The sequence below is a fragment of the Micrasema longulum genome, unplaced genomic scaffold (genome assembly GCF_059751315.1).
Source record: "Micrasema longulum isolate JH-2025_06_02 unplaced genomic scaffold, ASM5975131v1 h1tg000434l, whole genome shotgun sequence".
Taxonomy (NCBI): Eukaryota; Metazoa; Arthropoda; class Insecta; order Trichoptera; family Brachycentridae; genus Micrasema; species Micrasema longulum.
In genome coordinates this window covers 137,687-163,645 of record NW_028277634.1, presented here as the reverse complement: position 1 = coordinate 163,645, position 25,959 = coordinate 137,687, and the positions used below count along the sequence as shown (strand labels likewise).

The following is a 25,959-nucleotide window of genomic DNA, read 5'->3' as shown; positions in this document are numbered from 1 at the left end:
TATTGTAGGTATCGTTTTTTGCTTGTGTTCATATTGTTATTCCTGTTTATTTGTGTTGTTTTTAATTTTAATTTGTAAATCTATGTCACTTGTTTTTGGCCGGTGTTATCACATTTTGGTAGAAGGCTCTTTCTTATAAAATAAAAAAAGTACCTAGCATTCCCAAAGCATGGATATTTCTCCCGAAAAACGCAGTATGTCTTTGAATAAATTTCTGTGTCTATTGTCTATGGTATACCGGAAATGAATGATACATTCGAATGATTAGTTCGATTATTTCCTTTATTCGATTACTAATCGTTCGATTAGTAAATTTAGTCGATTATTTTCATCTCTAATGACCACAGATTACAATGAATGACAAGATAAAACACAGACAAAGTGAAGAAAATCGATCTCGTAAAAAATACAAAAAGTAAAGAATGTTGGTAAAAATGATAGCAATACTTTTTTTTTAGGTAAAATGAAAAGTTTTAAACATATACTCTTATCAGCATATTGATATTTACGACGAATATCTAGATTACTACTTAATAATAACATTTGGTAGTTATTATTAAAAATCGATATATTCACTATATCTTTTGGTTTGATACAATGAGATAAAAAATCTACATTAGGCGTTTAAAAATGAAAATTTAATTGTTATTTTCCTTTTTTTATTATATTTAAAACAGCACTTTAATTTTTAAAAACGCATTAAAAAATGTTACAATCAAGAACAATTTTTAAAAAGGTAAAACTATTGTACTAAAAAAACGATCTACATGTAAGACTTCAAGCTAATCCACTCCAGTTTTATTAAGCTAGGCAAAGGCGTTTCATGAAATAATATTGCTTTATGGTAATTAACCGCAAAAAATTAACTGCAAAAAACTTTACCCTTGTGTGGCTATGATGTAACGCTTGTCTACATAGAATATAAGAGATGACAAACCTATCTCCCTTATTTATAAAAATAAAGGTTTCATATGTAGTAATAACAGGCATAACAAGACCAAATTATACGATTAATTTTTGGAAAACAGGCTATTAAATAATATATACATCTGGTATTATGTTTGTATGCATTAAAAAAACATAGTACCTTACTTAATGTAACAAGACGCTACAGCACCGTCTCAAAAGGATTTTTGAAATTTTTTTTAGACAAACACGACATTTATAAAAAAATTGTGCGCTCTTAAAAAATATTTAAAGTTAGCTAATTAAATTACTGTCCGATGGCGATTATCACGGGGGGGGGGGGTAAAATAATAATATGGAAACATAAATGTGTTTACTGGGGGAGTTTTTGGGTATTTGGAGAGTGGGCGATGAGAAAATTTATAGACGAGATTCGATCATCTCAGAGGCTGTGAAAAATCATCAAGTTCCGCGTTCGCACGTATGAATAGACGGAAGCTGTCCGTCTCTCCGCTAACTGACAGAAAGCGGGAACATCCGCCGAACGAAAACTTGAGATGAATTTGGAAGATCGCGTCTTCCTGGTGCCTTTTTTGGATATGTGGAATAAAAGTTCCTTCGCCATGTGTTCCCATTTTTATTCCCCATCATGATAATATAATTCTAATTAAAACAAAATGAATTTAAAGCCCAAAAGAAAATAAAGAAAACTTAAATCTAATCTGATGAGCGATACTGAAATAAATTATATTATTAGGAAGTAGATACGCCAATAGAGATGGAGAATACAATTAAATATAAACAAGGGATGGGCAAACACTTTTTTAAGTATTTGTCAACTAATACATGGAATTTATGATTTTTTTTATACGTCTAAATTTTGAGAGACAATATAAAAATTAAATTTCAAAAATTCACATCTGATCTGCACCTTTTCTATTCTAGTTTGTGGTTATGTCTGCGTCAAATGTCAATGTCACTTTGTTCTGTTTTAATTAATCTGTGGCTGTCACTTATCGAATTGCACGTGCTTCGGTGCTTGTGCTACGTCTACGTGTTAGCCCGAAATCCTAAGCTTGCGATTAGTAAAAATGAATTAACTCGCATGTTATGGCACGTTGATGTTTTTTGTTACAAAAATATTGAATGGGTATTTGATCATTTTATGATCAAGTTATTCTGTCAAAATTAATAGGGGTTTAAAATGGACAAACAATTATTTGATGATGATGATTCGGACAATGAAGTTACTTTCAAAGCGAACTCTGAATATGTTAAGAAGTATAACACATTGCGGCGTAAAGAAGAGTTGTTGAAATGTAAGAAAATCCCTTATGCATGTAATTTATAATGGTATGATTGTCAATTTCTGTACTTTGTATATAGTTTTGTTTTTTACCTAATTAAAGAAGGTTGTTTTGTAGAAATAAACCTGCTTTGATGAAAACTTATTATTTGTCTACTTCGTTTTCTATATTCACGTGATAAATTAGAAAGATTTAAAAATTATATTTAGATTTTTTGTTTTATTATTTCGTATGGTAATTAGTGCCGGTAACAGAGTTAATGGTGCCTTAAAGTCTGTCGTAACAAATAAGTGTCTATCGCAAGAGGCTAAATTAGCAGTTCATAATGGAGTTCTGGTACCAACCCTAATGTATGGAAGCGAAGCATGGAGTTGGAAAAAAAGGGACGAAAGTAGACTGAATGCTGTTGAAATGCGATCCCTCAGGCGAATGTGCGGAAAAACAATGTATGATAGGTGCCCTAATGTCGAAATTAGAGCAGAATGCAAGGCTGAGTTAAGCATTATCGACAAAATTAAGAAAGGTCTTTTGCGATGGTTCGGTCATGTGGAGCGAATGAATGATGAAAGAACGGCTAAAAAGATTTATGATGCGAATGTGTCTGGTTGTAGAAGTCGAGGAAGGCCGAGAAAGACATGGCATGATCAAGTACAACAAATTCTTGAAAGTGGTCATGTGAAAAGTCGGAATAATCGACGTGCGTGCATGAGAAGATGTATGAATGTGAAGGAAGCAAAGGAAGTGTGCCAGGACAGAGTGGTGTGGCGTTCTATCCTCTCTGCCTACCCCTCTGGGGAAATGGCGTGATGGTTAGTTAGTTAGTTAGTTATGGTAATTACAACAACTAGGTATCACCAAAATTACTAAAACACATCTTTGTATCCTCCTCAACAGTATCCAGGCTCTTTGAACTCCCTATTGGAAACTTGGAATTATGTTGGAGTAGAGTGGGATTCAAATCACAGACCATTGAGTTGTGAGTCTGGGACCACATGTCGTGAGTGTGGCCGAGGGACCACAACCTGATTAATTATTATGATTTAACGCGGGCACAGCCTAAAAATCCATAAGAATTTAGTGAATGTGTACCTAAACGAATTTTATTTTAAATGAATAAATAAATTTAGAGCAGGTACAATATGATGCGACATATTTAGATCCTACACATTTTTAACATGAATACATGATCAGTCTTGTACTTTAGAGGGAAAATAAAATATTGTAGTGAAAATTACCTTTTTAAAATAAATATTCCACGTCGACCCTGCCAGGAATTGAATCGGAACCTCAAGCTCGGTAGACGAGTGTGTCTATCGTGACGTGCGTTCTTAACTTTTTCCACATTCATACATCTTGTTTATATGCCCTTCAATTGCGTCTGCTTTTGACATGACCAGACATGTTATTTTGGTTTATCTGATCATGCCACGTCTTTCTTCGTTGCCTTCGTCCTATGTTGCCATTCATTCTCACGATATATATCTGTTTTTCCATACTTTTATCATCCATTTGTTCCACATGATCAATCTATCGTATTGGCCCATTTTTAAATCTCATCTTGATATACTCTCTGGGACGTTGAATCAAAGATTTGACATATTTAAAATGTTTTTCATCAAATCAACTGGTCCAAAAAGATATACAAAAATTTAAGTGTATTCATGTATTCCCAGTGGGTGAAATAATTTGGTAAAAGCAATAAAGGTTTCAGTTTTATTTACTTTTCAAAAAGCAATAAATAGAAGATTTGAACAGATATGAATGTTGACAGGCGCCGTAGTGCAGTTGGTTAAACGGCCAACTGCGAAACTGACGTCGCGGGTTCGATTCCCGCCAGTTGCGAGAAAAAATCCAACAAACATTTTTTCTCAATTGGTATGGGTATTGTAGTGTATTATTCATAATTTCCTTCCATATCCTTTCTTTCCCACCTGCTGACAAGCCTCTAGAATAGAGGTTTAGCGGGTTATTCCTTTAAAAAAAAGCCTGGGCACAATGGCGAATGATACACTGTGTGTAAATTGATCACTTAAACCAGCTTATGACACGTCGTAAGCCCTAGACTTTCATAATCCCTTCTCAAAAATGTTTTCCATCTCTGTTAATATATCTATCTATATAATATGTAATTATACTAATAACTGTAACTACATTTTTCAGTAAAGAATAAGTACGGAGATAGTGCAATTTTATCTGAAGATTCTAGCAGTTCTGAAGACGATGACGATGATGTCATCCTAACTGAAGAGTTTGAGCGAGATTTTTTTAAAACCTTGTCATGCTTAAAGAAAAAAGACCCGCGTATTTATGATAACAATGTGAAATTCTTTCAAAAAGATTCCCTTGACACTGCAGGAAGATCTCAGTCAACTAAGAAGTCAAAAGACAAGCCTATGACTATTCGGGATTATAATAGAAAAATTATTGTCGAAAAGGACGGAAAAATCAGTGATGATGACGGTAATAGCCTTTGTTTAACCCATTTAAGCTGAACATCAGCCTCAAAGTTTACATATACAAGTTTTTATGTTGGATATGTTTATTCGCAAAAATAAATTTGGATATAAATGAATTGGGTTGTGGTCCCGTGATAGTATTGTAGACACATGGGCCAAAAGTCCCAGGTTCAAATCCCACTCTACCACAACTCGATTTCCATTTTTCCAGCACAAGTCATTTATGACTTTTAGAAAATGATCTGAAAATTGAAACATTTGAGTAAATAATAAGAACTCCTCTCTATTATGAGTATTTCTCTTAAAAAAAAATATTGTTTATCTAACTCAATTAATAAAAACTGTATAGATATTTACGTTAACAGAAAATGAAATACTGGTTTTTTGTTTGAAAATTATAGATTGTGTTGTTTTTTTTATTAAAAAAACTATACTATTTCTTAAGATCCTTAACTTTTAAAAATACCTGTGCTATTCCTTAAACAAGATATAAAATGTAATATTCTGTAATTTATAAGGAAACTGATTGGGGTTTTGCAATCTAATAAAAATGTAAAACTAAGCCCAGGAATTTGATGATAATAAAAAAACATCCTGGAAAACTACCTAAAAGATGGAAGGACAGTTGGATTCCAACATCCCGAGAGTAGCAGCTTTCTGCCAGAACAGATCAACAGATCTAAATGAAGAGGAAGAAGATTAAAAAACAAACGACACAAAAAAAATAATCAGATATTGTAATTATATTGTTTCTCTATGTTTAATTATTTTGAATTATATATTTATTTTAGAAGATAATGAAAATGAACTGAATGCACGCCCATCTTCGCCATCTTATGTGCAAGAACAGCAACAGATTAAAACGATGTTCTCAACAGCAGTTAAAGATGAAGAGAATGAGGATGAAATAGGAGGACTCTTCAGTAAAAAAATCAAATCAAAGCAAGAAGAGGTAAATATTTTTTGAAGTTTTAATTTTCTATTCACCCTTTTCTAAAATTTTCGGCTGAAAAATAAGTAAGCAATATCATTGTCATTTTTTTGTTTGTTCCTAAAAGGGAGTTTAAGTTATTTCTTTTATATCAGCCAGCGTGTCTGCGCACTTGCATAAAACGCCTTACTTATTTAGCAATTGGCTGATACTTGGAAGACTTCTCAATTGAAAGGGAATCTGGCAACCCATCATAACCATGCATGCCGTCATGCTTATTAAGAAACTGATTTTACTGTTGGCCAATCAAAAATATGTAGAAAAGAAGAAAAAAAAATTTTGATGTGAAATAAATAAATGTAGCCTGCGGGGAGTCGACCTATACAATCAAAAAACTTTTTTGTGACGCCATACTTCATAATTATGTCAAAAAGTATTCTAAAATAATTTTAAAGTTGTGTTTCAAAGCCTTCTGTAACACATCTTAATACTGAAAATAAAATAAAAATGATTTGAAAGTAATAAACCAAGAAATAGGCAAAGTAAAACTATGCGAAGTTGAATATAACATCAAAACCAATAATGGCATAATTAGTTCTGTTATACAAGTGGCATTGGAGGAATTTCAAATGTTTTTTTACTAACATTCCATTGAACTAAAGTACTCTCTTATGATAGAGAAAATCCAAAAGAAGTTTCTGAGATATCTCTACATGAGAGAGTGCGGGTATTATCCTTGGCTCTACCCAACCCAGTTCCTCCAGGGTATGCTTGGCTACCACAGTTTCGAGACTAGAAGGAATGTGTATTTGACTATACATTTTTATCGATTGTTGCGCGGTATGGTCTATAATCCTGAGATTATGAGGAGCATTGGGTTGTATGTTCCTAATAATTACCTAAGACAGCTTCATCATAGATTATTTCATATTCCGATATACAGGACCAACCTGCCGATGGTTATGCCTGTTGGAAGGGCTACAGCTATGCTGAACAACATCGCTCTGGATGTTGATCTGTTCCATGTATTCGAAGGTTTTCTGGGGCAGGATTCTCCTACTACTTTGACAAAAGTTTCTTTAATGTATTTTTTTTCTTGTTATAATATGTACGCCTTAAATTTTAGTTTGTTATGTACATGTTATTTTTTTAATAAATGAAAAATGAATTGAATTTTTTTATTGCTTACCTTTTAGCATGAAAACTCAACAAATTATCTACTCTATTGGTAATCTAGCTTCAATATGTAAATATTATCAAATTTCAAATACCCACTTTTTGAAAATAGGGTCTAGAATTTCAACCGTCTATGCGCTCAGCAGCTGCAAGACATGTTATAATCTCCTATTTTTTTTAATGAGTTTTTCTATTTATTTTAATATTATTCAAACACTAAACTTCATTGTCAAATTAAAAAATAATGTAAATGGGGGCTTGATTTCTTATAGTCCATGCGCTCTGTAGCTCCAAGACGTGCTGGGATATTTATTTATTGTACAGTGCCCTTGAGGTGATTTTCACAAAAATGGTGCTTTATAAATTATCCAACTATAATAACACATCTTTGATGACACGCCAGAAGCTCCGGAAGCTCGGATGGGAAGTTCTTATGCATCCACCCTATAGTCCGGACCTGGCACCAAGTGACCACAACCTGTTCCTGTCTATGGCCAAGTTGGATTCTCGTTGGTAACAAGTTATCGAACAGAACGGTGCATATTAGACTTAAATCGGATGATAAACTACGAAATTACTTTTTCCCCAACTTTTTTTTTATGAAGCAATATGTATACGCATACAAATATATCTCTTTCCCAAAAATAGCGACAAACATAGTTATGATACTAGAAACAAAGATAATTTCATGTTTTCAAAATTGAAACTAAGTAAGGTTAGCACATCGTTTGTGGTGCACTGTGTACCCATCTACAACAGAATACCCGACAATATCCAAAATATGATAATAAATTCAAAACCCACATAAAAGGTGTACTTCAGAAAAAGACTCATTATGGATGAAATGAATCCATGGAAGACAACAGTGTATGGAACTGACAATGTGATTTTATTTTATTATATAAATAAAACACGAGTGATACTTTAATCCACAAATTTGGAATATCCACCATATGGAATAACACCAGTCTCAAAGATGTCGCGAAAGCGATGAAACCGGTCACTGGATATTCCAAATTTGTGGATTAAAGTATCACTCGTGTTTTATTTATATAATAAATTACAATGAACTTCCATCAAGAATTTTCATTTACAAACTTAAAAGTGATTTTATTTGCCAATTTTTAATTGTGCTAGTTTATGTGTGTATTATTATAATGATTTTTTTAAGTGTTTAATTATTTAAAGTGAACTGACTATCTCTTCGTTGTTTTTATATTGACTTTCAATAAGAGTTTAATGTATGCCTTCATTGAAAAAATAAAATTAATATAAATCAGAAATACGGAATTTTACTACTAACAAATTTTTTCCATTCAGTTTTTTTTACATATTTGGTGTTATACGCTCATTGAATATACAGTTTAGAAAAAATCTGGATAAAGTAACCAACCTGTCCATATTGAATTTACATTGTCACAATGATTTTTCTTAATGTTCATGTGTTTGAATATTAAATTTAACTTTTGTTTTTTGTGTATTTTAGGAAGAAGAAGAAAAGAGTTATCGGGAATGGATTGGTGGACAAGTTAGTCATTTAAAGAATGACTCTGATGAAAATGATCTTAAACCCCTGAAAGATTTCTGGTCAGACCCATTATTAGAAAAGGATGAAGCCTTCTTAAGGGACTATTTCCTAAATCAAAGGTTAACTAATAATCAATACAATGAACTAAGTGTTTTTACTGTAAATTTATATGTTACATTGTAACTGAATGATTACAGGTTTAAAGAGGACTCTGACAGAAATAGAATTCCAAGTTATGATGAAATAGTAAATGATCCTGAAGATGAATGTTTGTCTGAAGATGAAGAGATACTCGGAGAGCAGACTGAATTTGAACACAAGTTCAATTTTCGATTTGAAGAACCGGATCAAGACTTTGTTAGATATTTATAGAATTGATATGAATCATAGAAAATAAAACCCACCCCTTTTAAAATTGATCTCTTTATAATACAGTAAAACCTCGTGTTTACGTTCCTCGATTTTACGTTCCTCGATTTTATGTTTTCCCGCTTTTTACACCGAAATGTTCAGGACCCATTTTTCTTCATACATTCTCATACAAATATTCCCCCTAGTTAACGTTTTATACATTTTTCATAACCCCGGTTTCACGCTAAAAAAAAATCGGAATTAATTTGATGTGTCAAATAAAGCCAATATTATGTCGTAATAATGATGCCGCGCGCAACCGCGTGTGCCACGCGAATGAAGAATTAAAACAGGTAAACAACTAACAAATGATAAATTATTGTCTTAACCTAAATTCAAAGCAGGTGTAGTGTAGTTGACCTTTTTGTTTAATTGTCTTCCTTTCTTAGTCTTAGTTTTCATTTGAACAAAAATGTCATATTGACTTCTACAAATCATGATACACAGTTGAAAAACATTTAGAAACAATAAAGTTTTAATATCATCAAATTGCGATGTTTAAAACATAACAATAGAAATATTTAAAGTTACAAAAAAGATATATGACAGTTGTTTTTAGTGATGCCGTAGAAAAAAAAGTGATACCGTATAAATAAAATTTCCCAACATTTAGGGGAAAAAATATTCTAAGTTATTTTATGCTATAAAGTTTATATTTGAAGCACTAACTTTGTGGTTATTCATTATAATAAAATAAATAGAACAACTTTGTTTTTAACCACTAATTTTTATTTTTCGCCGACCGGTTTCAAAGCTTTTTTGCTTTGTTGCTTTGCTTTGAAACCAGTCGGCGAAAAATAAAAATTAGTGGTTAAAAACAAAGTTGTTCTATTTATTTTATTATTTTATGCTAATTCAAAATTCTATTTTTTTTATTTACACATAAAATAATTTTAACATGCTGTTAAATCAAATAAAAAAAGATTACATAATATTGTTTAAAGAATATAAAAATGTTTTTAGTGAAATCATTGAAAATAGGTAAAAAAATATTGTCAATTTCCACTTATCATCGTTTTTACAATTTTTCTGGAAGTATATGTACACTATAGTGTAGCAAATCAATTTTATTTTTATGTAATTACTATTTTTTCCATACTTTTTTCATTTCCTCACATAGGCGTTTTCCTCGGTTTTATACTTTTTTTCTTGCTTCCTTGAAAAACGTAAAAAGGGGGTTTTACTGTAATTATAAAAAATAAACAATAATTATGTGTTCATATCAGTGGGTCCCAATGCCCAAATGAATGACTATTCCAGGGGCCTCACTTTACAATGTTATAACTGCGTATCCAACACACCAACAAGTGGATTAATACAATAATTTAATGTAAATTAATGTTATAGAAACTCTTTTTTGTTATTTAGTTTCAAAATAAACTTAAATATAAAATATCATTTTCTGTTGTACACAACAGTATATATTATTTAAACAGTAAAACGAAGTGAACAGTCTTATTTTTTGTTTTACTGTAGCTTGTTTATACAAAATATTGACTATTTTATAGTCTTTTTAGTATATTGATGAAGTGTGACGATATTTTCTTAAAGATCGATAGAGTATTCGTCAGTGGTTTTAATCGATGATTCATATATATATTTATTTATTATCATCTATTGTGATATTTGATTAAGTTCATTGTAAAATTTTAGATTAAACGATACCCCCGAACATTAGAGCATTCTTTAAGGCGTAAAGATGATAAAAGAGCCAAAAAGAGATCTGAAGTAAAAGAAAGAAAAGTTGAAGAGAAAAAACGCAAAAAAGAAGAAATAGGTCAACTCAAAGTACTTAAATTAAAAGAAATCCAGGAAAAAATTGAAAAATTAAAACATATTACTGGAAACGATCAGCTGGCATTTAATGTAAGGATAAAATATTTTTTATTTCATTAATTTATGACTTCTTTTATATACACGACATAATTAAGTTTATTATTTATTTACATATTGATTTGATTTTTTAAGATGATAGGGTTAGGTTTATTGGAATTTTATATACCTATTATTATTCTGTACTGCACATTTTATATATATTATAAAAATATGCAATAACTTTTCAAGGATGAAGACATTGAGGGAGATTTTGATCCAGACGCTCACGATCGGCGCATGAAAGAGCTGTTCGATGGTGAATATTATGAAGAATTTGGTGACAATGAGAAACCAGAGTTTCCTGATCTCGATGAGGAGTTAGAAATCGGTAAATAACTATTTTTTGGCATTTATTAAATAGTCCATTCAATTGATTTTCAATTTAAATACAAATTATTAAATATATTTTTTTGTGTAAAATCACATAAAATTACCTAGCTCAAATATTTAACATTGAAAATTATAAACTATTTTTTTGTTGGAACTTTTAACTCAATAAATGTACTACATTATCCCAAAATCTATGTGACTTTATGTATTATAAAAAGCATAACTTTTTATGTTCAGAAATAACATTATTTTCAGGATGATGTGTCTTGAAGTATTAGACCTCTTGTTAATGTGGTTTTTATACAATGTATGTTTATTTTAATGGAGAAGCTTGTTGACAATATAAATAAAGGGTATAATATCACTGTTTGTTTGTAAATTTGTATAAACCACTCTAGCTTTTGAGTTATACATCGACCGGTTTCGAGTAATTCTAGGTTAGTTTATAACATACTACAAAGCGAAAAATGTTTTTGATATAAAAAACAAAGAAAAGCCATAATATAAGTTTCAAATTGAAAAGTAAAACCCATAAAACACTGTAATGGACAACGGTCTGGTGCAAAAGAATGTGTACCCACCCGTTGCCATAAACAATTGTCAACAATACGCCTATTATGAAAAATTTAAATACAGTCGAACTTGATTATTACGAGGAAGATGGGACCGATTGAATTTGCTCGTTATAAGCGTTACTCGTTATACCAGAGAAAGGTTGTTTTAATACAATCGCTATTGCACATTGTCACTAAGTTAACAAGTAAATACTATTCAAACAGAAAAAAAAATGCTAGGGAAAATTATAATAAATGCTTACAAACATATTTACCTATCACATGAAGACATTATTACATTTAAAATCGTCGTTTTTGCGAACTTTTCTGCTTGCGCCTTCAATATTGGTCCATCGATGAAAAATCCTGCATGTTTTTGGGTACAAAACCATTGGAACAATGCTTCATCGAAATTAGTATGATCACACTTTCTAATTTTGTTCGGTATGTCCGAGAAGTAGCTCGTTATATAACAGTGAATAATTGTATAGAAAAAACCATGAACTAAAATGTTAACGAATGTTTCCTCGTTACATCCGAGATCTCGCTATTTCGGTGATCGTTATAACCGAGTTCGGTTGTATAATATATCTATGAAAAGTAATTAATTATTATTTTCGTTTTAGATAATTGGGACACTTACAACCCAAAAGCGCAAACATCTGGAACCAAAGCAGAAGAATTACACTGTGAAGATGAAAATTTTAATGTAAATAACATTGTTCACCTTATTTTTTAAAAGTTGAATGCTTATTTTGGTATTAGTCTGCATAAAACTTAATGTGAATAAAATTGTTTGACTTCAAATTTTAGCTTATATCTGATAAAAATTATGGTTAATTTATTCTTTTTTTACTTTTTTTTGTAACCTATTTCTATTTCAATTTTTTAAAGAAAAAGTAATGTGAAATAAATTTTATGACTAATAAAATATCTGATTCAATATAATTTTAGATGGACTGTGATTACGATCCTAGTGCGGTTCCTCGAGCAAACATACTGGACGAGTTGAAGGATGCAACTGACGGGCGCAGAAAGCGCAGAAAAAAACAAAACAAGTTGGCCGAGGCTCTTTCAAAAAATAAGCCAGTTTTTGACCCCAAATCAAATCAGACATTTGCCCAATACTTGGATGAATATTACAAACTGGATTGTGAAGATGTGATTGGAGACATGCCATGTCGGTTTAAATACAGAGAAGTTCCACCTTTGGATTATGGGCTAACCACTGCAGAGGTGAGTTGCTAAAACATGACTCTTAATTTATTTATCTCATCAAAATATTGTAAAAGGTAAAATCAAAAGAATAGAGGATAAAAAAAAACAGTAACATGGGTAATTTTTTAAAGGTTATGTTTTTAAAAATGTTTGAGTATATTTTATCTGTATTTTATTTATGTTTTATTATATTTCAGTACAAATGTTTTTTCCAACTATGTATGATGTTTTAGGTTTCAGTGGTATTCACGCACATGCTGTTATTATTTATATTATATTTTGAATGAGGGCTATATTTGATTGTAATTTAATTTAAGTTTTATTTTAATACCATACAATCTTTTACAGAATATTTAATTTTCTCTTTCTTATGTTACACAAAAATATTATAACTGTCTGTTTATTATAGGAGCAAAAATTCTTTAACATTTTCTTGTATACCCACAAACAAGCCATGCCTTTGTGAGATTTTTTGTTTACTATTTTTACTATTAATATGAATTTCATTGCTATGTAATTATTTTTTTTTTTAATACTCTGTTTTACCTCTTATGTATATTGTAAAAAAAAAACAAAAAAAATAATACAAATTAAAAAAAAAAAAATAATAATAAAAGTATTTTTTATTGTTCTTATGTATCCCACCTAAAAAAGTAAGAAAATTCACCTGTAAATCTTGAGAACCTGTATGGTCTGATTTAAGTGAATAAAGGTATCTGCGATTGTTACGACAAAAAATAGTATTTGAAGCTAAAATCCATTGTTTGTATAATTTCATGTCAATGAGCAAAACTATATTTTCTTTACGATCTATGACCATTCTCTAGAAATTATTTTAACTTCAAAATGGTGAATTATTAAATGCTTTTTTTGATATAGTTGTAAAGGATTTAGTTTGTTGTAATTAATTTTACCAGTATAAAATGGAAACATTAATTATTTTTTTAATACAAAATAAGATAAACATACTTATTAATTAAAAAAAAAAATAGTAGCGTGTATTCGTTCTATTGGACACCCTTTAAAATGCAGGAAGGTACCTTATTTAAAACACTGGCACTGGCTGTTTGTTTATAAACTCAAAAATAATATTTATTTTTTATTTTTTATGTGTACTTTTTGAAAAATAAATCACTTTCACAGAAACTAAACGATACTCAAATAGTATTCATGGTGGCTCTATTGTTAATAAGGAAGTTCAGTGGTTTAAAAAAAAACCTATATTTGTTAATAGACTATTGAACTAAGTGAAAAAAAAAAATATTTTTAAGTATCGTATTATCAGTGCTATGATTTTTGAAAGTTTTCCTTTTTCTAATGCACTTCTTCTTGGTCAGTTCTGCCGATTGGTCTGTTGACTTACCGTAACTACACCGGAAATCTTTCACACCTCTCTTATCATTGGTTGATTGATATGATCTAGTGACGTTGTTTAAAGTAGTTCTTTTTTGTTTAAATATTTTTTGTAATTTTTTTCGTACATTTTTAAGAAACTTTGCCGTACAATTTAAACAATAAGAAAACTATTTTTTAGGGCTAAACTTCCTCATTAATTATATTATATTGATTTAAATAGAAATATGTGTATTTATAGATTTTAATGGCAGATGATGATGAGTTAAATAGATGGTACCCATTAAAAAAGACCTTACAACACCGAGAAGAACATAAGCAAAGGAATGATCATAAAATTTTACAGGAAAAATCTAAAAATTTAAAGTTAAAAATGAAAATTCTTCCTAGTCTTTTCAAGAAACAAGAAGAGTAAGTACTTATTGATCTGGAGATAGTATTTCATTAAATAATGTAAATTAAAATAATATGGATATTGTAAATACATAAAGTGATAATAACTATTCACATTTACTAATTCAGATTGCAAATAAGTATTGACAACTTTTACTCTTAATTAATTATTATAAAGGAATAAAAAAATAACAAATAGTGAACAACTAGGAATAAAAAAACAACAAATATAGTAGGGCCTCGCTAATCCGGATCCCCGCTTATCCGGTGATCAATGAAATCCGGACAGATGGAGCGGGAGCGGTCACAGGGTAGGCCGGAGGCATTTCACCTGCGTTGAGAGCCGCACCAAGTAGTCTGTTGTCAATCATCGACAATTTTAGCTTCATTTCAAACGCGCAGCCTTCCTACATGTTTATCATTCATATATTATCAAGGTTTATTTTTTTAACAATTAAAGAAGTTTCTAAAGTTAAGCATATATGTTTTATTACTATTAAAGTATTGCAGACCACAATCCGGACGCTTTGGTATTCCACCAAGGTCCTGTTTTTTGTCTGCCCGGATTGTCGAGACCTTACTGTAGCGAAAAATTAAATTATTTAATTAAATTTTTTAAATATGGAAAAATAATCCTCTCTTTGTACATTGAATTATTTTATAAAATTACAACGGAAACAACCCTTTCTTGCTCCTTAATATTTTTTATTTGTAAATCCAGTGTTTTACCGCTTAAATAATAAATTATCTAAATATTTTTATAGGGAAGGTGAAAATCCTACTACGCAAGAGCCAATGAGTAAATCAAAAAGAAAAAGAAACAAAAGAAAGAGGCAAAAAGAGAGAAAAGGTGAAGCAAGTGCAACAGACACTAAAAAACAAATAAATACTTCTGGAAACAGGGAGAATGTAAAAATTGAGTCTGCAGAAGCTATTAGAAAAAAATTCCAGGACAACTCCGGTAAGACAAATCAAAAGAAAATAAAAAAGAATAAAAGAGAATCTGGAGACAATAATATGTCTGAAATAATAATAAATGGACTTAAAGATAATGAGCCTGCTGAGCAAAAAATATCACCTGAAGTTGGACAAGTTTCTCGAGGCAACTCTGATAAGCCAAATCAAAAATTAGTTGCAGAAGAAAAGAACAGAAAAAGAAAAAAAAAGAAAAGAGAAAGCGGAGTCAGTGATATATCCGAAGGGATAATGAATGGTGTTAAAGACATAGAACCTTCTCATCAAGAAATAGCCCCTGAAGCTGATGATTCTCCCCCCAAAAAGAAAAAGAAGAAGAACTCAAAACACACCGAAGATTCACAAACGAATCTTGAAATAAATACAAAGAAAAATTTCAGTTTAAAGAAAGATTTCAGTAGACATAAGAATAAGCTAACAGCAAGTAAATCTGACCCTATTAATAATCTTTCAGATGAAAGACTGAAGGCGTTTGGACTTAATCCTAAAAAATATAGAAGTTTCATGAAGTTTAAAAAATATTAAACTTTTGAAAAATTCCGTGTTTCATCCATAGACATCCACAGTACATAAGTACTTTATTTTAGGAAGCAAAGCTGTAAGGAACTATTGATTTCCTTGTATGAACTATGTTCTATGTAGTGTGTTTTAAGATGAATGTGTACATTATGTATAGTTAAAATAAAATAATTTGAAGGAATAACTATTATTTTTACTATTTTATATGCCTAATATTTTCATCATGAACACATTGAAATAATGCTTTCCATATAATATTTGCAAATATTCAGTTAAGTCCTTACTTTTAACACCTTTACATGGCATTACATGTTATTCCATTATATTTAAACAAACAAATCGGCGAAACTAATTTCTCCTCTTGTTTTTATGGCATTTTTACCCGTTTGGGGTCAAGATTCAGGTTAACATATTTATTTGGACTATGTTATTAACTGACAACAGCACAGTGATTCTGAACAAGTTTGAGACATCCTCTATATGCAGAATGGGTATTGGGCACTGCTGCAATGGTTCTCACCTGTTCAGAATCCATGTCCGGTACTCTGCCATTTGCGAATGTCAGCTAGATGAGGAAGATTCAAACCATTTTATTTGGATATCCCATAAATGATTGTTATCCTGATTTCCCATCCAACCTATCTGATATTAATATCCCATTTCATATTCTAACTCTCCTGTCTAATAAACGTGCATTTAAAATCCTATTGAAATATCTAGTTATAAATGGTGTAAAGCTATAAATATGTACTAACATACTAACTTGCATATATTATATTACTCACACATGTGTAAATATGTAAAAAAAAAAACAAAAATACTCGACACTGGCTAGAACACCCGAGTTGAGATGTGAAAAGGCCATGAAAAAACCAAGAAGAAGACAACAGCACAGTGCAAATAAATATCTAAATAAGTAAATATATTATATAATAAATGTCTCTATCCTAAAAGGGGGAGAAATGCCATAAAACAATTGTAAAAAAAAAACATTTTAGTAGGTGAGGTAGAAGACACATATTTTATCTCTGGCTTAATCGTCGACCGAAATCATAGACTACATAAAATATGTACCGTGTGTATCAATCCAATAATCCATACCAATACCCGAAACGTCAGTTTTGTGACAAGCACAAAAGTCAAAATAATCTCAAATCGAAATTGCAGTAAAAAATGTCGACAGCCGGGCGAGAAAACGAAACAATTGGTAAACAAATACAACAAGATTGGCAAAACAGAGAGTATATTGAAGTAATTACGGGGTGCATCAAGAAAATTACGGATTTTCTTAACTCCTTTGGTAAGTTAGGCTTACTGTTTTTCAAGTTAATTTTATGATCATATTTAATATTATAAACATCCTTTGTTGGTATCTAGATCTATCATGCAGATCACGCCTGGCTGTACTAAATGAGAAATTGACTGTACTAGAAAGAAGAATAGACTTTTTAGAAGCTTGTGTAAGTATATTTATTTCATTACTATTGTATAAAAACATATATTATTTGGAGCGAACTTAACATTTATGTTTGCTGTATTCATTTCAAACTGATATTTTCTACATTCATCAAATATAAACTCTTTTTATTACTAAGCAACAGTCTTTCTCATCTCTGAATGTACTTATTCAAAACAAATTTGCTTAAAATCAAATATTTTTGCAGGTGACAAAGGGAGAAACGTTAACATGAAAACAATTGTGTGATTCCACTAATCAAAATGCATCAAAAATTGTCTTATCTAATTTATCTGCGTTAAAACTCTTATTTTAAAGATAGTTTTGGAAATATATCGAACTCTTCTCCATGAAAAATTGTAACCCTCAATATTATGTTATTTTTGGGGATTTATGAACATTTTGATGTTTCACATGTGTGACAAATGCGACATTTACTTTAATTAAGATTTGATCTTGAAAAGGTTTTATAAAGGCTTTATATTCCAGGTTTGAAAAAAAAAAATGTAAATAACTTATCCAAGTATCAACGGATATACTTTTGTAATAATCAAATTTGTGTCAAAAAAGAAACCGCTCTTTTGTAAAGTTGAAAAAAATCACACGCGTCATTCTACGAACATGAAAAAATGTTTTGCAAAATTAAAAAATTTAACCCTGTCAAATTTTTAAGATATCAGGAATTAAAAAATATACTCCATATGATAATTTGAATCTTTGTGTGAAATTTTGTCCATTATATTGACAGCGGCTATTGAAATTTTCATACAGATATTCAAATATTAGGATGAAAAATTTAAATTTACTACACTGTCAAATATTGGCAAAGAATAATCATTTAGAAAATAGGATTCTCAATATTAGAGTAGTTATGTCCGAATAATTCATAGTTCAGTATCAAAATGTTTATTGAAAGAAAGCATTGATTCCGGCTTTATTACGGAATACCTGTGCTTATATGCAATATGTAGAACTGAAAGAAAAGTTATGGATTTCACTAAAACTCTTCACACCTAGTTTTAAGAAAGTACATACATGTTTTTTATACTTAAAATAAATATGTATATTCAAACATTTATTTTGTTTTATGATTGTAAAAATGAGCTTACATTGATATCTATTGAAAATCAATACAACTTTATGTCACTTAAAAATGATTTAAAGATAGTGGATAAGACAACTGAATGCCTTTTCTTAAATGTTCTTCATCTCTGTTGTAATATGTTAATATAAACAGCTCCCCAGGAAGTTGAATCCAGTCCTTGTCTACAAAAATTTGGACAAACTCAAAATATTGTTGATAAATTACCTGGTCCATGAAGAAGTACAGAAATTGAAAAAATAACATTTTCAGGCGTTGCCTTGTATGTAGGTGAAATAATTCAATTAGATGAATCTCACCCGCATAAATAAAGGTTTCAGCTGTTTAACTTCACAAACATCAATAGATGAAAGAATAAAAGGAATATAGATGTTCAAATACAGGCAGAATGGTGAATGTTACACAGTGTGTAAAGTGGCCACTTAAACCAGCCATTGACAAGTCATAAGCCCTGTAGATGCCTAGACTTCTATATTATCTTTTCTTAAATGTTCTTCATCTCTGTTGTAATATGTTGTGTTATGTGTAAAACAGCTCCCCAGGGAGTTGAATCCAGTCCTTGTCTACAAAAATTTGGACAAACTCAAAATATTGGAAGTAAAATAGATAAAAAAAATAATTATATGGGTCCATACGAGACAAAAAAATGTCAGTGAACTTGTTAATGTTTACTTATTAATAGGTATATATTTTTTGCGATATCATAAGGTACTAGTAAAACATATAAAATGTGTCAGGAAGCTATCAAATAATAAATAAATAAAAAAAATCTTCGATTTCGCTTTGTTCTGTGTCAAATTACATCCTTGCTTATGGAAAATTAAACATTGTTGTCACTTAAATTATATTGGGTGTTAACATAAGTTGAGTCTTTTTTCCAAAGGAAGAGAACACCAAATTAGTCAATAATTCATAGCATCTTCATTGTTTACTGCGCAAATATCACAAGTAGCTTTGGCAGCTTTATTCCCTCGGTTGTATCCGAACAGAAGGTGTCGAAAATGCTCACTTTCATCTACTTGACATTAAATTTGAATGTTTATAATCAGATAAATTAATATATGTAATGATAAAGTAAACACGATATCTAGTGGAGTAGAAAATTTTCTTTCAAATAACGTATAACCTTTACCATTTTTTAAATTTAAAAAAAATATATATTTTCTTTTATTTAGGAAACATACAGTACAGTTACAAAGTTTAATATTTTACACAATTAGACTTAACTCTAATGGACCAGTGAAGTTTCCATATTATAAAGCAATTATAGGTAAGGTTAATTATGAAAGTATAAAAAAGAGAAGGAAAAAGAAAAACATAAATGAAAGTTGTTTAAAAATTAAAATTTAAGTAAAAAAAAGATATTTTAAAGTTTGAAGTTTGTGGTGAGTATTTACAAATGGAATTAATATTAAAAATGAAGAAAATTTGTAAGAGTAATTAAAAATTAAGAATTGAAATAAAGAATGAAAAACATGCTCAGATGTAAAAATAAAATAAAATAGTAATAACATTAAAAAAAAAAAAAAAAATTGTTTTACTTTTGGTGCTTATTTGGAAAAAAATGGACACAACTTATGTTAACACCTAATATATAAGAAAAAATATTTAAACATTATTGGCAAGTAAACTTTTTCTGTAGTTCTCAAATCATGCTCTATGAGTAATAAGTTATTTAGATTTAGTCAATGTCAATGCATAAGGGTCAGTAAAGAATGAGTTTTTTTTTGTTTAACATCTTTATTTTAACACTAAACATCGTATCATAAATCATTTTTGTCGCTTTTGTGGTTAGTTTGGATATTAGGTCCTTCCCCGGCATCCAGCTGCTTTAGAAGTCGGTATAGAGCTGCTGCTTCCCTTATTCTACTGAACCCAACACAGAATGCTTCCACTTCAATAAATAGTTCCTGAAACAACAATACACCAGATTTAATATAATTTTGATCAATAATTTTAGACAGGATTCTATCCAAGTAATAATATTTTTTAATAAGCCATAAATAAAATGCAAGTGAACCTTATATTTTTTAATTTTAACACTGAATTATTTTGAAATCTTTTAGTGAAAAGTAATCTATTGATTAAATTTACAATACATAATACAATCACCCAATGCATGTTATATTTAGATAAATGCTTTTAAAAAGACGGTCAAGTTAACTTGAAAACATGAAAACAATATATTTGAGTGGAAACATACACATTTGTAAAATATGAAAAACTGTTGAGTAAAACGACTATTTTTTTTGTATTTATTAGCAGCATTAAATACATTTTTAAATTAATAATTTTTAATTCCCGCAAAACTGGTTTATTTCATTGGCCACGCCCCTAATACTTCACGATTCGGTTAAATTTTGAATTTTGTGACCGTTTGAATTTAAATAGAACATCGTCACGAATCTTGATATCACAATTGTCATGGCCAAGCATGTCGCGTTTTTGTGGAGATACATTTTTTAATAATTTTATCAAAAAAATTATGTAAAAACACATTTCTTCACAATATCCATATTGATTTTGAAAACACAATTAATTTTTCTAAATTCATTTCACATGTTCTTATCGGTATTCGTAGTGTGTGATATTTCCCTATTCCCTATCCCTAAAAAAAGAAGAGACACTTCACCATATTATTGGGAAATAATTTTTTATATCCAATTTTCCGTTGCACTGAATTTCCCCATTGCACAATGATTTCATTTCTGATCAATCATTTCTTGGTTATTTGCACTGTCATCAATCTGACTTATTCACAAATTCAGGTTTCCAATCTTTTATTATTGTGAAAGCACCTTGTCTCAATTATTGTATGAAGAAAATTGGCTTGTGGTCCCGTGGCTAGCCCGTACCTGATATCCATTTTCTAAGAGTGAGTAATTTATAACTCATTGAAACCCCCCAAAATTGAAATATTTTGGTAAATCATAAGAATTTTATTTAAAAAAACATAAAAAGAAGTTGAAACTAACCTTTACATTGATAATCTTATTGCGGATCAACGATTGCAAGAATACGCACACCAGTCTCACTAGCCGATTTTGCATATATCGATCCCCAATTGTTTCACAGGTAGATATGCAGTTGCTTATATAAAGATGTACAAATTCCACTGGCAAATCTACAGATGTTGTAAGTCTAAAAATACAAATAATTTGGTTGTTAATAATAAAGTAATTAAGACATTAATTGCGAACAAACTGTCAGCAGTAGACATCCAAGAGTAGAAAATATGATGCCTTGTAAAGTAGGCAAGTGGGGTTCAGGCTCTCAGGAGGCATTCATAGTATGTGGCTCAGCCAACCTATTCCAGTGCACTTAATGACAGTTGATTGCACCTGTTCTCATGTTTATATTCCCCACTAAGTCGAAATATTCACTGTTTTGTACGCATCTTATGATGCAAAAAATGGCACTGCAATAAAAGTTTATAGGGCATACAGAATTTTAAAAAGGAAGCAAAACAGGTTGTTTACTCAATCTAACTAAATGCAAATAATGATAATCTATATAAGCAACTAATATTCTATCAAAAATGAATTATAATATTTGGATTCATATAATTGATTTAGTAAATTTATTTATTATCAAGATTTACATACATACATATTTATATATATTGAAGAGAGGAGAAACAAGAAGAAACAGTTTACAATTTCCATATATGTTATAGAAATTTTTAACATTTGCAATGCACAATTCGTCACTCAACTAGACAATAGTCTGTTCTAAGGCTAACAAATTGTGAATTAACTGGTTTGCAATGGAACATAGTAACATAAAGGTGTACAAAAGAAAAATTACACTAAGCATCAAGGAGAAATTAGAAATATATTTTGTGTTGGACTCACTGCACAGCCTGGAGCATTTCCTAAAAATCAAAAAAAATAAAATAATATCAAACCTGTTAACAACTTCCATTGAATGCAGAGACATCTCCATATTGACCAGTTCACTAAAATAATCAGTTATCTGTTGGGAATGAATCAGTTTAAGCAGAACTGAAATTGCGACCATTGGATTGTTTTCCACTAGTTCTGGTAGCTAAAATAAATTAATAAATCACATCATGTTAGAAAGCCACAAAGTTAATAAACAAACTAAAAATCACAATTCATCATATGAGATACTCATCTAAATACAAATACACATAAACACATCCTATTGTTGCAACACAATTTAATGATATGTATGATTTTTATTTAGAAACTTTGCTGGTCTGTCTTTAAACTGTATTTTTTTTAAATGTTATTATATCATTGTCGACTGTTTGTTTCTTTAAAAAAAAAAACCGATAAAAAGAAGAGTGCTTAAAACTGGATTCAATTTTTAAAAGTGAACATCGATTATCTCAAGACGTATTACATCTATGCAAAATGTAGGTTTTGTCATTACTATTATATATTGCATAGATTTTATGTACGTATGTACTTATTTTTGCATGGAATTAAATAAATTTCAGAAAATATAACCAATACCATTGTGATAATGACATTAAACAAGACACCAGTCATAATGCATGTAAAGAGACTAAATTTAATCTACTTTTGGCATTATCCACTTTGTCACCAGAGTTTTAAAGGTATTGCCATTGTCAAACACATTTAATATTAACAGATTTAGACAAACCATTACACCATTTTCACAAATAGGTAGACAGAAAGGATAGAACACTTCAACACACAATCTTTACATGAAGACCTCGCTTCTTCTCATGCATGCAAGCCAATTATTCCGACTTTTGACATGTCCATGTATTAGTTGAATTTTGTCATTTCATATTTTTTTCTTACTTACAGTTATGGATCCATGAATATTTGCATTGAAAATCTTTTTAATCATTCTTTCCCTCTCTCACTATTTGTGTATCTATTAAACGCCTTTGTATTTGAAGTCATTATTACCTGTTTTGGAGTTATGCCGATTTGATACACAATATTTGGGTCTTGATCAAGACAATCCAACAGACTCGATTGATTGGGGACACTCAATGCTCCATGGAGGGCCTGCTGAACCAAAGCCTTAGCTTCCAATCCGGCACTGGAGATGGCTGCATCACTGGGAAGATTTTCACTCGGGTTCGGAGCAGGCTCCTCAGAACTAGTTGTTGGCTTACTAGGAGCGTTTGACGTAGGCATCGGCTTTTTTGATGCGAGACCTTCGAGGTTAGTATCGTACATTGGTTTGTAGAATGAATGGTTCGGAAGATCTTTCCAAACAAGCTAGAATATAAAGTTATTACTTTAAATTTCACTAACTATAGATAAAATTATTTGGTCTGTTTTGTGGTGCAGTTGTTAATACATTTGGAATGGAATATTGATTTAAAATGTACTTTTTCAAGGCAATTTTTTTGTTTATAGACTCATTTGAAACACAGTATTTCATATTGTTTTTATAAAACAAATGATATTAACTCACTGCAATTATTATAGCGATGCAGGGTTCTATGCGACAACAAAAGCAGAAAAGGGACAGAATAAGATACAAAAATATTGTAAAAGATCTACATAATAAGCTCTTTTTTAGTAAAAAATAAGAATTACTAACCATTTATAAATTTGAAGTTTTTGTAGCAGATTATAAAACACTTTCATCATTAGGATCAATAAGATTTATTAAAAAGTTAGTAATTTAAATGTAGTACATATTAATTATCTAAGGTAAAAATGATATAAATACCTCATCTACAAAATCTTTCTCACTGTCATCCAATTCAATCATTTGTGGCGAGACCCAGGTACATTGTGGGACAAGGGTGCTATGCAATAAGAAACCATCGTCCAGTAGTAGAGCTTCAATGAGTTCTTTAAATGATGCTTTGTTGAACGGGCTCCTTAATGAAAAAAATATACTCATATTGAAAATTTCACACTTACCAAGAAAATCGTATTAATTTTAATTTAGTGATTTTAAACAAAATTAATACCCGTGTAACTGCATTACTTAACTTGGAAGATCGCAATGTTAGTTCTTCAAACATTAACAATATAATTGATTAAGTATACCCCAAAAGCATTAAATAAGACAAAATAATTACCCGTCTCCCGCGGGAATAATTGCTGGCACTCCGCATCGGGCGGTGGATGGAAGTTCAGAGAGTTTTTCTGCGACGGTCATCTGTAGCCCAGAATAATCAAAGTCCAAAAATTTCCTGTTGCGATCCATTAAAATGATTTGTTTAGCAGATTTCTTCATTAACTAAATAGAAAAATCAAATTATTTTCTGGTAGAAAGTAACTTGGAGAATAATCAATTTAAGTATTTTGTTTCTGGACCTGATTGGCTAAGAATATGCAATGTTAATTGATGTTAATAAAATACATAATAACTTTGCATTTGTTCCCTTAAAAAATACCCTTATTCTTCTTCTTCTGGAAGAAGAAGAAAAATTGAAACACTACCATGAAAGTTTTTATTGTTACAATTCAATAGTAAACTGTTTTACTATTTTTTTCAAAGAGCTTTCAGGTCTCTGCTAGCTCCTGTGCACAGTTTTCAGATCCATACTGTTGGACTTTTAATAAATAAAACTTATTTTTTATAGAAAGGTCAGTAAAAAAAAAGAAAAATATACCCACTAGATTTTCAATACATTTACATACTTAACCTTCTTTAAAAAAGAAGAAAGAGTTTATTAAATTTCTCCTTCACTACAAATCACACCCAAATAATAGCTTCACTCAAATTGAAGTAAAGAAGGTATTAAATTGTTATTTATCTAAAAATGGCATACTTCTCGTGCAGATCCGGTAATAAGGTGTCCCAGAAATTGCTTTTCGGGAGTTATCAAACGTGTTGCATTCTTCTCTTCCAATAATTGTATAAATAAAGGATTAAATGGATTATCCTGCTTGTAAATATCATATATAACGGCCAGACCTATTATTCTAAGCCCAGATATGCTTAGATCTCCACCAGTAATCAAAGTAGAAATAAGAAGACAAACTGAAAAGAAAATTCAATTTAATCTGTATTTAAAAAAAAAGTAATGAAATTCAAGTATAAATATTTGACGAACCGTTGAAATGTTCATGCTTGGGAATACGCTTTTGAACTTGCGAGCAGAGCGATTCCAAGCTTTGAGCCTCGATACTCTGCTCAGAGAATAATCTGGTAAAATAAAATAATATTAGTGAATGAAAATAAGGGGATTACAATTTTACTTGAAATTACAATTAATGTACATACTCGCACAGAACTTTCACGTTATCAGAGACTATTTGTGTCATTTTTTAAATACAAAACTAAGGAATTCTAAAATTAAAACCAACATGTCAATCCTTCTATTTTGACTTTGACATTTGCGTATATAATAGAATAGATTAAGAATTGTACAGAAGTTGCGTTATTTGCAATTTGCGCAATACATTGTTTATGGTAAAGGCGAATAAGAAATTGAAATCTATGGTGAATTGTAGGCGTTTTGGGATTGATAGATATAATATATAACCCACAGACTACAG

General features: G+C 30.2%; 3 protein-coding genes across 4 annotated transcripts; 2 read left to right on the top strand and 1 right to left on the bottom strand.

Moving 5' to 3' along the window:
* Positions 1–1,884: 1,884 nt before the first annotated feature.
* LOC148281605 (protein KRI1 homolog) lies at positions 1,885–16,116 on the top strand. 2 transcript variants are annotated; one of them, XM_088226464.1, is made up of 11 exons: positions 1,885–2,225; positions 4,374–4,673; positions 5,461–5,621; positions 8,263–8,423; positions 8,502–8,661; positions 10,369–10,581; positions 10,780–10,918; positions 12,101–12,183; positions 12,429–12,710; positions 14,287–14,456; positions 15,203–16,116. In XM_088226464.1, the coding sequence occupies exons 1-11, from the start codon at positions 2,111–2,113 to the stop codon at positions 15,936–15,938; spliced, it is 2,520 nt and encodes an 839-aa protein (XP_088082590.1). In that variant the 5' UTR covers positions 1,885–2,110; the 3' UTR covers positions 15,939–16,116. The 2 variants fall into 2 exon arrangements, with proteins under 2 accessions (XP_088082590.1, XP_088082591.1); XM_088226465.1 differs by having other exon boundaries at positions 1,893–2,225; positions 5,464–5,621.
* An 851-nt stretch (positions 16,117–16,967) lies between these two features.
* Positions 16,968–18,462, top strand: HSPC300 (hematopoietic stem/progenitor cell protein 300). The gene is made up of 3 exons (XM_088226463.1): positions 16,968–17,232; positions 17,310–17,392; positions 17,597–18,462. Exons 1-3 carry the CDS (start codon positions 17,106–17,108, stop codon positions 17,621–17,623), a joined length of 237 nt encoding a protein of 78 aa, XP_088082589.1. The 5' UTR covers positions 16,968–17,105; the 3' UTR covers positions 17,624–18,462.
* A 1,748-nt stretch (positions 18,463–20,210) lies between these two features.
* Not11 (CCR4-NOT transcription complex subunit 11) lies at positions 20,211–25,807 on the bottom strand. Its single transcript, XM_088226462.1, has 9 exons — positions 25,685–25,807; positions 25,515–25,606; positions 25,230–25,441; positions 24,534–24,694; positions 24,176–24,329; positions 23,398–23,715; positions 22,398–22,537; positions 21,466–21,631; positions 20,211–20,400 (listed from the first exon to the last, which is right to left on the bottom strand). The coding sequence occupies exons 1-9, from the start codon at positions 25,723–25,725 to the stop codon at positions 20,254–20,256; spliced, it is 1,431 nt and encodes a 476-aa protein (XP_088082588.1). The 5' UTR covers positions 25,726–25,807; the 3' UTR covers positions 20,211–20,253.
* Positions 25,808–25,959: the final 152 nt, after the last annotated feature.

Bases quoted from the DNA above. Each gene is read 5' to 3' on its own strand.
- LOC148281605 (XM_088226464.1), top strand. From the start codon at position 2,111: ATGGACAAACAATTATTTGATGATGATGATTCGGACAATGAAGTTACT. The intron at 10,582-10,779 runs GTAAGGATAAAA...TAACTTTTCAAG, and splicing joins ACGATCAGCTGGCATTTAAT to GATGAAGACATTGAGGGAGA. The intron at 12,184-12,428 runs GTAAATAACATT...ATATAATTTTAG, and splicing joins GTGAAGATGAAAATTTTAAT to ATGGACTGTGATTACGATCC.
- Not11 (XM_088226462.1), bottom strand. From the start codon at position 25,725: ATGACACAAATAGTCTCTGATAACGTGAAAGTTCTGTGCGA. The intron at 22,538-23,397 runs GTAATAATGACT...AATTTATTTTAG, and splicing joins TCGGCATAACTCCAAAACAG to CTACCAGAACTAGTGGAAAA. The intron at 21,632-22,397 runs GTTTGATATTAT...TTGTATTTTTAG, and splicing joins TCAATGGAAGTTGTTAACAG to ACTTACAACATCTGTAGATT.
- HSPC300 (XM_088226463.1), top strand. From the start codon at position 17,106: ATGTCGACAGCCGGGCGAGAAAACGAAACAATTGGTAAACAAATACAA. The intron at 17,233-17,309 runs GTAAGTTAGGCT...GTTGGTATCTAG, and splicing joins GGATTTTCTTAACTCCTTTG to ATCTATCATGCAGATCACGC. The intron at 17,393-17,596 runs GTAAGTATATTT...ATATTTTTGCAG, and splicing joins TAGACTTTTTAGAAGCTTGT to GTGACAAAGGGAGAAACGTT.